The sequence below is a fragment of the Oryza sativa genome, chromosome 12, assembly GCF_034140825.1.
Source record: "Oryza sativa Japonica Group chromosome 12, ASM3414082v1".
Lineage (NCBI taxonomy): Eukaryota > Viridiplantae > Streptophyta > Magnoliopsida > Poales > Poaceae > Oryza > Oryza sativa.
In genome coordinates this window covers 19,959,774-19,973,626 of record NC_089046.1, presented here as the reverse complement: position 1 = coordinate 19,973,626, position 13,853 = coordinate 19,959,774, and the positions used below count along the sequence as shown (strand labels likewise).

The window sequence follows — 13,853 nt, the reverse complement described above, 5'->3', positions numbered from 1 at the left end:
TCTAATTAATCATGAATATTTTTTGAAAATTAAAATACACCTTATAAAAGTCAAACAGGTGGTAATTAATTACTTAATCGGATGATCCTTGATGAATCCTAATACTCACTATAGGTTGAAAATAATTATTGTTTTGGATAAGACTAGTATCAAACTTTAAAGACTTTAACTGTGAATAACTTAAAAATATTTGCCTTAGAAATATGGACCGAATGCATAGATAATCTTAAAATATTTTTTATAAAATCATATATTTGTTGATATTTTATATGAATATTTTTTAGAGGTCATGTCCTTATCTACACCGACAAGTATTTTTAACCTTGAAGGAGTAACAGTTCCATTGTCCAAGAGAGCAATTATCACTATATATCATTTTCACAAATAAACAAATTGGAGTTTCACCCTAAGGCGAAACATTGTACAATTATTTATGTTTTTCCTTTCCGTACCAGAGCTCAAACTATAGGTGCATTTTGTTGCTCTTTATACGTGACCGTAACATATTTCAAACTCGTAACAATATTTTTTCAATCTGTAAGGAAGTACCTCATCAAGAGAACGTGCATCTAGCTATTAATTAAACTATGAATGTACGAAATCCAAAATCAAAAGTCCAAGAAAGTTGAAAGTAATTGAGTGCTCCCAAGCGTTGTAAGGTTCTTTCTTTCACGTTTTTATTCCTTTTTCAAACACTTCATTCCTGTACTGAATGTAAGGCTTCCAAGCATATAGAGGCATAAACTGATGTCCGTACCACACATATTTGATATAGAAAACATGATCATTAACATATGCAAAAAGTAGCATTATTTGCGGGTTCTTTGTTTTTCTTAAGAAAAAAACTCACTATGTTTCTATGAATTTTGGAACAGTAAAAGTGAGTACTTTTTACTGGTCACTTATTCCCTCTTGATTTAGGAGTAAAAACAGTTCTGCCTCGGCACCTAAACTGTTTCTAGTTTAATGTAACCCAACTAATCTACTATTGTTTATAAAGGCTAATGCTAATTAGTGTATATGTTCCAGCACTCCTTTCTTTTGTTGTAAAACATTCCTTAAAGTTAATAATAGTCCTTGTCCGTAAAATCATTTACCTAATCCAATCCATCCGATTGAGTGGATTGGGAAAAAAATATTCCACCTAATTACACCGACAAAGAAACTACCCCCAAGATTGATTTTGTTTGCTGTGCTTAGAGCTCACTCCAATATCTTTTTTAATAAAAAAAGGGCTCATAAGAGCTCCAATTATAAATTATATTTTCTAGATAGAAGACGGCATGTTTGGTCCATTTTTTAAATAAAACCCCCTGTGATAACTCATTTCCAAATATGACCTCTTTAATCCACCCGCAATGTTTCGATGGTGAAGAAATGTTTTTGCCATGTATCCCCGCGTCCACACCAACCACAATGGCACAGTAGTACATAAAAAATATATGTAGGCACTATGCTAATACAAATACTTTTAATATAATCTATATTTGTTTGGTTTATTCAAATGTTTTGATTGAAAATGATTATTATTTTATCCTTTCCATTTTATGAATATGTCAATTTTTAATAGCACGTCAAGACTTTACAACTTGCACCTTAAGTGTTTTTATTGTAGGAATTCAGCTAGTGAGGTTCAAAATTTGTCATTGGTCTTTGTCTTTTTTGAATGTGTGATAAGGGACATACTGACGAGAGTGCATGTATACACATTCCACATAGTAAAAATAAGTACACATAATTTTGTATTAAAAATAACCATAGTTCCAGTAGTTTGAGTTTAACCTTATTCTCACAATCTGTAAAATAGCCAATGTTTTGGAGAATATTTTGCCGCGAAATATGACAAAAGTGGAATTTTAACTAATGAGCTAACCTGACTAAAAATAAATTAATGAAATGATAACCCAAGGGCCAAAGTCTATATTCCACTACAATCTAGGGAAGTAGCCACATAAACCAAAAGAAAAGAAAAACAAAATTCCCTTTCCAGTAGAATCCAAGCACAGTTTGTAGGAGTTGTTGGGTCAGCTGGTGGGGAATACCACATCCTACCCAACAGGAAGCAAGAGAGAAATGATGCATGCCTGCCCATCCTCTCAAGCCTCTACTTCCCTACTCCCCTTATTAAAGCAAATGGCCAACCCCTCCTCTCCTAACAACATCCAAAGCCCCCCAACACATTCCACTCCAAAGTCCAAACCCCTCCAAAAACACTCACAAAAAAGACCAAACCAAACCAAAAAACCCAATCCCAACAAAGCTCAAAGCAATACAACACCAAATTCAGCCAACCAAAGAACCCACAAACACCAAACCATCAACCATTCCCTCCAACCCCTAGAAACCATCCCCATTAAAAACCACACACACCACATCTGCACTCCTAAAAAAATTTAGTGAGGTTTCGTAGATTTATCTCTCGTCTCTCTCTCAATTTAGCCAGCATCGTGTTTATCGTCTGGTGGTACGCACATGTGCGTTTGCGTCTTCTATTTTATCAAAAAGCCACCAGTTGACACACGCATTAGCCACATATACAAACACATCAAAGCCCATTTACAACACAAATGCCATCCTGATCCATATATAAATATATAAATAAATAGTAGTAGTATATATATATAGGCACACACGAGCATACAAGAGCTAAAGCAAGAGAGAGTGTGAGGGAGGGCGACAATGGGGAGCGCGACGAGGATAGTGAGGATGGCGCTGCACGCCTTCTTCAGCCACTACCACCCGGCGGCGTCCGCGGCGGCGCTGCTCGCGCTGCCGTTCTCCGCCGCCGCGCTCGTGTCGCGCTCGCCGGCGCTGCTGCAGCTGGCGGCGCCGCCACGCGCCATCCTCCTCCTGCAGCCCGCGCTGTCGCGGCGGCTGCGCCGGGTGTTCGTCGCCGCCGGGTTCCCGCCGGCGTCGCAGCTGCTGTTCCTCCTCAACCACCGGCTGTCCCAGTCCATCGTCTCCTTCCTCGCCACGCTCCCGCTCGCCATGTCGTTCCTCCTCCTCGCCAAGGCGTACGCCGTGCACGCCGTCGTCGCCGCGCGCGGACGCGGGGCGCGGCGGTGCGTCGGCGGCGCGGCGCCGTCGATGGCGTCGCTGGTGCGCGCGAGCTACCCGGCTATGGCACGGACGCAGCTGGCCAGCTTCGGGGCGCTCCTGTCCGCGCATGCGGCGGTGTTCGCGGCGCTGTTGGCGGCGTTCAACGCGGCGGAGGCGCTGCGCCTGGGCTCCGACGGCCGCGCCGTGCTCGCGCTGTCCGCGGCGGGCGTGATCGTCTACTCCGTGGCGCTCGCCAACGCCGCCGCCGTGTGCAACCTCGCCACGGTGGTCGCCGCGGCGGAGGGCGGGCGCGGCGGCGCCCGCGCAGTCCTCAGGGCCGTCCTCCTCGTCCGCGGCGACGCCGCCACCGCCGTCGCCGTGGCGCTCCCGGCGACGCTCGCCACTGCCGCCGTCGAGGGCCTCTTCCAGCTCAGGATCGCCAGGCCGTACGCCGTCACCGGCGAGCTGACCTCATCAATGGTTTGTGAGGGCTTCTTGATTGCATACATCTACTCCATCATCTGTGTTCTTGACACTGTCATCACTTGCATGGTGTACCAAACCTGCAAGATGAGCCATTCTTGTGATCTCTTGGAGCTTGAGGAGAAAGGGGATTTAGCAGCATAAATTTTTCTTTCACAATTCTAATCACTAGGGCCTAGAGCACATCTCTTGATGATGATGATGATAATGCTGATGCTCATTGATCTCTATATAATTTTTTTTTGGGTTTTGGTTTATATCATTTTGATTCATCTTGTTAATTAATTAATTAAGGGTTAATTTCTGGTCCTGGGGGCAGAGATGCTGTTAGTGTTTAGGGAGAGCATCAGGTCCATCAGATGGCAGAGGGGGTCAACATGTAATTAATTGGGTTAGTAAGGTCTATAGCAACATTTAGTGCCCACATGAATGAATGATTAATACTTTTGGTATGCATTATATAATTTTCTTGAGATATTGCTCAAATTAAGTATGCCATTTTGTTTTCTGATGGTTATTGGATAATTCTTTTTTTTCATTAGGCAGATACTTGAATTGGCTTTTTATTTTTTACTCGAGAATTGACATTTTCGGAGAAACTTGCTAATTGGTCAGACAAATTGACTTCTTGTGTTTCTTTTTTGTGTTTGATTTGAATTCAATTTTGGCAGTTTTGTACATTGCACAGATTTTTAAGTGTACTACATTCATGATCATTTTGTTTGAATTTTTGAAACATAGCACACGGTGGATCCGCCAATAGCGAGGCCTGAAAACCGTACCCTTATTTCGCTAGCTAGCAGGCTTTTCACCATAAATCATCCAAGTACAAACTCCAAAATCATTCCATGCTTTGACATTAACCTACATATTTCAGCCCTGCCTGACTGCAGCTGAGTTTTATCTGATGGATAAGGTCTGACATGTCACCTAAAGTCACCAACAATTTGGGTCAGTTGTTAAGATCCTGAGCCCACCATTTTCAAGTGCTCCTTTCCTTGATCCTAAAGCAACAAGGCCAATAGGCATTGCATGCTACACATTTCTGCATCACCTTGCAGAGGTCACCACTCACCACACACCAGCCTGGCCAGAAGCCCTAGTGGTGACTGACCTGTAAAATTTCCAATGATTTTTTCTACAAGCCTTTTGGTAAACTTTTCTGCCTCCAATCCAATCCATTCTTTCAGATCTGGGAAATATGGTTACTACCACTTGTCTCATGCAGATACCCACTGTCATAATGCCTGAAAGAACTTTGTATCAGTAGAGACATGGACTTTAGGTAGTAGTACCATTGTACCATTGAAGCACAAAAAGGATGGACCTGGGGACTAGGTTATTACATAATAAATGGGTGCACCAAAAGTTAGGGCATCATAAAGAAACTAAGCTTTTGGGGTTACCAAATGGGAGAAAGCTACAAAGGGGGGGTGGTTTTGTTCACTGTAGTAGTAACTGTCTTTTCACTTCAGTTGTAATATGTTATACTAACATGGGGATAAATACAGAAGGGTATTTTAGTTGAATTTTTGGCCTTTTTACGATACATCATGTGGCTGAGATTTTCTTAAACTTCGTGACCTGATCCCAACCATTGGATCTCAATCGAGTGTCCAGTTGTGTTGATCAATCCAATGAGCTGATGGTGACGGTGATGGCAACAAAACACAGTTATGGTGGTGGTGTATTCTCTAGCGAGGTACCTGAATTAGGTTATCGGAGTTGAAGTTGAAGCAGGGTACGGTGGTCGGTGGGAGGGGAAGAGTTCGTCGGATGAAGTTAAGGGGGATACTCGACTGGTAGTGGGCAACATTCTAACTCTTAAGAAAACAAGTTTACTAATTATTTGGTTTATAAAGATAATAATTCCAGCTACCAGATGGGTGTGCAACCCAGTTTCCATTTCAAGTGGGATTCTAAAGAGATAGAATATCATTACAAATTGTCATACCTTCTATAAAAAGGGATATGATACTGGTAGGCACAAGGCATAATGTGATTTACTTGCAGTGAGATGAGATCATAGTCTGGTTTCCAACAGAAAAAAAAAGAAAAAAAAAAGAAGAAAAAATAGTTCAAGATTCGATGATGCTATGCATGAATCATACTTTGGTGATGTTATCATGCTAGGAGAGAAGAATCATTTAACCAAAGAAACTTCAGCTTCAAGTATGGCTAAGAAAGCATATACCTATGCTTAATAAAATAAGTAAAGACACGGATTACTATAGGATCAAGTGTCATTCTCAAATTTTTCGTTCTTAAACCATTCATGGAGGGTAAGGCCTTATGTTTCTTCTTCCAAAAGGCTCAAGATCAACTAACCAAATAGTACATGAGATTCTGAGTAGATGCAGCAGTATTAGATAAGGACATTCTGGCTGATCTTGACAGTGATGTGCCTGAAAAAACTTACAGTTGATAATGCTCACCTGGAGATCAAAACAGCAGCATGCTAAGCTACATAGATTATTAAAAGTAATACATAGACTTTTGCCTTTGGGATAGAAACAAACAGAAGTGCCAAAGTTGAGGAAAAGGTACTGTACCTCATATAATGGTGGGGTCAGAAAGCTCAATAGTTGCTCTGAACAGCTACAGATTCTGTATGTATGAAGCACATGTAGCTAGATAGATACCGAGGCTGAAATTACCATGTACTATCAAAAGCAAAAGGGAGAAACAAAATGATTTTTTTGAAGATGAAGTTCACATACTGATATTTGGTAAAGTACAAGCACCTGCAAATTAGTATGGCAAGAAATGGAACAGAAGCTGGAACGACGGTAAGCTTGCCATGTAAAAGATCAATCTTTATGTCAGACAAAGTAAGATTGAACCAAATGCAGATGAAAACAGGTAGAAAGTTAAAAGTGCAGATGAACAGGTGATAAAACATGCATCTTGGATACCTAGCACAAGCAATTTGGATTAAAGTTTGAGAAAGAATCTTAATATATTGTCCACAGTATACCTTCTTTTGTTGATTTACTCTTCTACAAATTACAACATATACAGAAATACGGGAAAGCATCTGTACATTTCACTTCTCTATTCAATCTTATTACAATGCAGGAGCTTGATTGATAAACAAATTACAAAGTAAACATGTATATGATTACGACCCGTCCATCTGCACATCCACCTAGCTGGTGTTATATTGAGTTTATGCTTCAAAGTAACAGCATGTACAAGCTAGAAAGGCTAGGTGTCGTTTCAGTAATTCTGTGTATCGGTAGGAAAATTGCAGACAATGATATTGTTGTATTACTTCTTGAACGTTTGGAACAGTGTGACTATTAGAATTGCAGGCATCCAATATTTGCCTGAAGAAATCAACCAAATACCAGTGTGCCACTTCAGCAACCGGGGTCCCAAGAAAGTCAGTTGACGGTGTTATTCTTCGCTTTTGAACTGTAAGACCCCAATTGGCCTCTGGTTAATGTTGTTGAAGTCTGCCATTGTAAGTGAAGCTTGATTACTAGACAAATTCTGCATATTCTGTTGTGCACTGCTTGAAGGGGCCGCATTTCCCGCATTCTGGTTGTTTCCCCTACCAACCGGTGGTTCATGGTTATGTTTTCCTTCATAAGTTGTTATGACAGCCTTAGGGTCTGACGAAGCCCTCTCAATGTGTTTCCTAACATTACATCCAGCATAGGTGCACTTGTAGTAACTCCTACAGAAAAAAATGTGAAAGAAAACAAAAGGCTCGCATTACGGTTTTGTACTGAACCATATGTAAAATTGAATAATAAATTAAGTAATGCAATAGCTCAAAGTTGATAGATAAAAGAAGTTCAAATATAATTGTTCCAGGAAATCAATAGGAAGTAATAAAAGCAGGTAGACTTTTTCCTAGGAGTATGGATGAAATTACATATATTAAACCTACAGACTCAGTGAGTGTCTTGTCATGCAGGGAAAAGGCCATTCTCTCTCATAAACTGTTATTCCCGATTTGATATTAAAGATCAAGCAAAAATAATATTCTGTCTAGCTACTAGTATCTCCCTAATCGTACACTAGGATCTCACTGGAGCTACCCGTTTTCCTTAAATATTTTACTAGGTTCCCTATTCTTTCAATAACTCCAAACATAAACCGATCTGACAATTTATTCAAAGGACTAGCAGACAAAACTTGGTAATAACATCATGTAATCTGGATACCAATAGCTACACTCAGATAAATGAGGGAATCTAATGATTTAAATTAAAGTGAAATCTAATGGTGACTGAGGTTTCATTTAAATATCTAAAGTCTGAGTGTTGACCAGAATGACAATAATCTATTGAGGAGCATGGCTACCACTGCAGTTTCAGGTCATGTAAAGCATAGTATTTGTCTGTTCTGGTCAAGTTGCTACCATGTTAGGTGGGATTTACAGCACATGTATCCATTTCCATCATTTGACATGGATATGATAATCTATACAAATATTTTCCACCAGCTACATAGCGCTGTGAAGAGGGCTGCGCACAAGCCAACTTATCTGACAAGAATTGGATGTTGCATGCAGAGAGATGTTTCAGAATAACAGAGGATTCGATTTATGATATTTAACAGAAAGAGGTGATGAAATACCCAACGAAAATGGGGCTAAAGCGTGAAAAATAGGTATTGTGTGCACTGGTTTTTCCTTCCTTAAGCATATCATTGATACATAATACACAATCTATTCATTATTTTTTACATGGCTTTATGCTCACATTGAGCATGTGTTTGTTGCCATCATCTTCCTGCAGTAAAATCTCACAAAAAAGGAGAAAGGAACCTTTCCGACAAAAAAGAGGCAAGGATCATCCTTTTATCTATTTATCAGACTCATTTGTGGAAAAGAAAAATCATGCAAGGCATGATGAAAGAATGCTTGAACAACTACACAAAACCAGGATGCATAACCAATATTGCATCATCATGGAATGAGAATACTTGCAAGATGGAACAAATAATCTAAGATATGTGGTCTGAAAAGGAAAGAATGCAAGAGAAACTAAAACTGGAAAAAGAATGTCAAGACCACAATTAAATCACAAGGTATTGAATGTAAGAATCAGAGAGGATCCAACGGGTGCCGTAACTGTTGGCTTATGTTCTCCCCTAGATAATAGCTTTGAATACATGGTAAGATCAACAAACAAACAACAAAATCCCAACTATATGAGTGTCTCACCAACTCTGGGACTTGGGGGGGACAAGTATAACAGTAGTATGTATGAAATTGAAATAAATAAATCACAAAGAATGTTGCAAAAGTAACCTACCTTGGATGAGGGTTTCCTTTAACCACCTTCTGCCCATACTTGCGCCATCTATAACCATCATCCAAAAGATCAACCTCACTGGTTGTTTGCACAATAATCTTAGCTTCCGCTGAAGTCCTCTGTGAAGAAATTTGTATATTCCTAAACAAGAAGAGAAAACATGATGAAAACAGCAATGTAGTGAGATAGTGGATTTCTATTGACACCTGAAATACCTTTTCTTGCTGTCGCTCTCTTTGTCATCTGCTTCATGTGGCCTTGATTCACCATCATCCATATCATCTCCTTCACTTAAACCAGATAGTTGCTCAGACATTCCATATATAGCTTCCTGATCTCTCTTAATACCTGACAGACCAGACACGGTATCATTAGATTGCTCGTTTTGATCAGCTGCTGAAGAGCTGCCATCTTTTGCCCGCTTGTTTGGTGGACGTTGGTGATTGTGTTTGCCTTTGTATATGATCTCAGATATCTGACCATCTTCTGCATGCTCTACCTTTTTCTTGACCGGACAATTGGGGTGAGTACATTTGTAATAGCTTCTTGGGCAATCACTGCCTTTCACCACCTTCTGACCATACTTCCGCCAATTATAGCCATCATCGGCAGGCTTATCAACAGGGGCATTGACTTGATACCTCTGAGACGCCTCAGCAGGTTGAAAGGCTACATTCTCATTGTTTGTTGGACCCATGACCATGTCTGAAATTCCTGTCATATTAACTGCTGCATTCATATGCTGCATAGCTTCAGATGATGTTGGAGCTGCTGAGAATGATGGTTGTTCAGTGTGATCGAACATTCTGAGTGGAGAATGGCTTGCTTGGGCTGTGACTTGGGCAAGAGCCTCCCGATGCGACATCCCAAAACCCCCCTATACAAATAAAGGACATGTTTCATCATCAGTAAAACTTCGATTTGCATTAATTGCTCAAAATTAGAATAATGCTCCAGCCATGAACATTGTTTATCGAGAAAATTAAGTTGTGTGACAGTATATTTGACCTTCACCATGAAATAATCAATTACGTAGCCTGTTCATACCAATGAACTTACTTCAGGACTTGTCTTTACAAAGTAGATGTCCAACTACAAAACATCCACATGGCTTTAGAGCTCTAGCCTCTAGCCATTGTGAATAAATAGTAAGCACGGAGCAATGAACTATTTCTAATAGAGATGCTCTTGCTCTCCAGAGTAGATGGGTGATTGCTATAACTACCTTAATCCGAGTAGCGCGTTTTGGAAGGATCTTATCAGGTATGAACATATCAAGGACATCAAAAGCATCAAACTAACAATACAGTTTAACTGGAAAGTAGTCCCATCGCTAGTAAAATAACAAGCCCACTTGTAATTGTACTATCATGCACTAGAAGGTACAATCATTGATACTAACAAGGCAATCTGCCAAATCACCACTTGCAATACCTAAAAAAATGAAGAATCAGCACCTCTCTTTGTAGCCTTGTAGGTAGAGATTCTCTACTTGCCATAGCACCGTACAACAATTATAGCAAGGTGTCTGGACAAATCGGCAAACCTATGGGGCTCATCAGCACACTAGATGTTGTCACCTCAGCGAAAGTATAGTTTTCATTTTGCGTTCGCGAAACTTAAAAGAAAAAAAAAAGAAATGAAAGAAAACAAAGTATAATTGTCGTTTCCAGATTCCTAATTTACAATACATGAATCTTTCAGATCGTCAGATTTTATCCCGCATCACCAGTTCACCACCAAATGAATAAAGAGAGGAACCTTAACCGAATTAATGACACCTATCAAGGTGATTAAGAGCTCTCACACACACGCACGCACACAAGAAATGGAGCATTTATCTTTACATGAGCCCCTTGTGTTCTTACCATCTCATCAAAAAGTATTCCCTCTAATTAACGCCCCTCAATCAATTAACTCATATAGCTAATTAAGCACTTCAAAAATAACAAGAACAACAAGTAATAAACTCTTATATGCGTTCCATCAAAGCTAACTACGCCCAATTCAAGAACCTCTCAATCCATTCTTTCATGTACATAAAATCTTTAGCCTCTTTGCAGCAATTTTTTTTTAAAAAAAAGTGCAAGAAATGGAGTTCCTACCATGGCCGGCGAGAAGAGCAACCCGGGGGAGTCGAGAAGGCCGGAGGGGCTGAGCCCGGGCGGCACGGTGAACACCGACCCCGCCGTCGGCGGCGGCGCCACCGACAGCGCCGGCCCGGCCCTCGCGACCCCGCCTCCTCGCGCCGCCTCACGCTGCTGCTGCTGCTGCGGAGGAGGAGGAGGAGGAGGAGGCGCGGAGAGGTTGCCGATGAGCAGCTGCGTGAAGCTCGTGGCCCCCGCGGCGGAGGAGGAGGACGACGTCATGACGCCGCCGCCGCCGCCGCCGCCGTCGGGGTCGGAGGGGAAGAGCGCGGAGGCGAGGGTGAGGGGGCCCGGACTGGCGTCGCCGGCGCCCGTGAAGAGCGACTCGGCGGCCGAGCGCGGCGGCAGCGCGAGCCTCGGGCGCGGCGGCGGCGGGGGGCGCGCGGACATGGTCGCCGGAGAGCGCGCGCGCGGGCGGCGAGAGAAGGAAAAAAAAATCGCAGCTTTTGGCGTTGACTTTGGTTGGGCTTGTGTGCTTAAATCTCTCTCTTTCTATCTTTTTCTTTCTTTCTTTTTTTTTTTTTTTGCTGCTTTGGATTTCTGGTTTTGGTGGGTCTGACTTTGATCCCTTCTCTCTCTCTTGCCCTGCTGCTGCAGTTGGAGGGAAGAGGAGGAGGAGGAGAGAGAGGAGAATTTTCTTTAGATAGATAGATAGAGAGAGGGCAAGAAAGGTTTTATTTTTCTTTAAACAGAGAGAGAGGAGGGGAAGAAAGGTTTTTATTTTTCTTTTCTTTGGTTTGCTTTTCTTAATTTGTTGAGAGAGGGGGGATAGAGGGGAGCAGAGGACACTTTTGTAACTTCTAATCATGTTTAACTTGTAATAATAATAGAGTGAGATTTGTAGCGGTTTAAATATAATCTGTAGAGTGGTGGAGTAACAATTTATCTGTGTGTTGTAACGTATGTTTTCTTTTTTATTTAAAGAGATGTATGTGGCATATTTTAAATGGTAAACATAGTTTGGATAGCCTTTTGTTACATAATATTCCCTTTCTAAACAACTAAAATTGCATCGTGGGTTTTAATAATCTATAACTATTAGAAAAGAATAATAATAATAATAATAATAATAATAAGTAGAAAACCTAACATTTATTCTCATCCACTAGTTAATCACCTGCCAATAGGGTGCAAATGGCTAATCCGTAAATCCATTACTCACTTATCTATATTTTAAGTGGGTTCACGGATCCTCCCGCTTGCACCCTAGCTTACCCGTCGTTATAAGAATCTAAAGCTAAAGCTCCAAAACAGGATATTTTCTGTAGGGTGGAGAATCAAGGATCTGCGTGATATCATTAGCACCAATAAGATAGTTTAATGAAGGAGTGGCTAATTAATGCTAGTAATACCATCAATTTAATTTTAGCCGGTGTGTTTTCCTTTTTCAAATGTGTGTATAATAAGTGCTTTGATTCCTCTGTGTTGAGAGGAGAGGAAAAGAGAAGATTGACAAAATACGAATCATTAGCACATAATTAATTGAGTATTAACTATTTTAAATTTGAAAAATAATATGATGTTTATAGTAACCTTCCTATAATTTTTTTTAATAAAAAAATGCGTTGTTTAGCCAATCTGCAGATGCCTAGCCTAACACAGTGTTCTGTGAAAAAGTGTGTCCTATCATTATGGAGTATGACGAGGAATTAGATAAATTACCAGTTTATTATCATAATCTTATCATGACAGCCTGATGTTACAAGGAGAGCACTTAAAGCTCTTGGAGTCTCCGTGGTCTTCCAAATGGGGGACCTGGAGATCCTGGACATGTTTTAATTGCCTAGTGCCCTCCAAGATCGAATAATATTAATCCTGCACTTTTCAAAGTGTTGGTTGCAAAGTGACAAAGCGACTCCGTCTGGGTTTCGACTTTCGACCATTGGATGATGCTTCGTTGTCTCGTTCCAAACATGCAGCGAGAACAATTAGTTTAACATATGCCACGATTTTTTTAAAACGCATCGGAGGCATTAGCGCTCATATACGTACATATGTGCACGCACGTAAACTATCTGTATACCTTTAAATACTGGTTGATATATTTTGAGATTGACGAAATCATCACAAATATTCCTATGTCGACGAGTATATCACCAAACCAATAAAAATAATAATCAAACATAAATGTGAGCACCTATACTACGTCTAGGAACATGTTTCTAGGTCTCACCACATGCAAGATACCTAACTACTTAAACTACGTTCACTTGTAACATACCATGATTTATGTTAACATATAGTAATTCTTTATTTGCAACTCAAAAATAAATATTTTCAGTTCCTGCATTCACTTGTAACATACCACGATTTATGTTAACATATAGTAATTCTTTATTTGTAACATAAAAAGCAAGATATTTTCAAATATGACTCTAGTGATATGCATGACGGTGAACGCATACTCCCTCCATTTTAAAAATGCAACATTGTTGACTCTTAGGCACGATGTTCATCACTCGTCTTATAAAAAAATTAATGCAATTTTTTTTAAAAAAAAGAGATGCTTAAAGTATCTTTAATGTAAATAAAAGTAACAACAAAATAAATTATATTCACTCTGTACACTTCAAATTTCATGTAGTTCTAGTTTTGTCCCAAGTTTAACATGTTTGAAATCTATATAGTTCAACAATATAACTCAAGTTATATATTATGGAAGTATTTCTCGTCATGAATTGAAAAATGTAAATCTTGTTATGTTAAACTATAAGGATTTATAAAAAATAATGGTCAAGATAGATATGTAAAACATAAGTATTTAAAATGGAGGGAGTACTTACTTTAGTTTATTTTTTCCAAACAAAACGAATAGTAAAACGTTATGCGCAAAAGTTAATAGCATTATACATTTAAAAAAGCGGTGATAGCATATGATTAGTTCATATATTAATTAAATTTTTAAATACTGATT

At 40.0% G+C, this 13,853-nt stretch overlaps 2 protein-coding genes across 2 annotated transcripts; one reads left to right on the top strand and one right to left on the bottom strand.

Annotated features, from left to right (window-relative positions):
• Positions 1-2,679: 2,679 nt before the first annotated feature.
• Positions 2,680-3,666, top strand: LOC4352302 (uncharacterized). The gene has a single exon (XM_015763776.3). The coding sequence runs from the start codon at positions 2,680-2,682 to the stop codon at positions 3,664-3,666; it is 987 nt and encodes a 328-aa protein (XP_015619262.3).
• Positions 3,667-6,434: 2,768 nt separating this feature from the next.
• Positions 6,435-11,563, bottom strand: LOC4352301 (probable WRKY transcription factor 3). Its single transcript, XM_015765056.3, has 4 exons — positions 10,898-11,563; positions 9,008-9,669; positions 8,793-8,933; positions 6,435-7,204 (listed from the first exon to the last, which is right to left on the bottom strand). Exons 1-4 carry the CDS (start codon positions 11,327-11,329, stop codon positions 6,922-6,924), a joined length of 1,518 nt encoding a protein of 505 aa, XP_015620542.1. The 5' UTR covers positions 11,330-11,563; the 3' UTR covers positions 6,435-6,921.
• Positions 11,564-13,853: the final 2,290 nt, after the last annotated feature.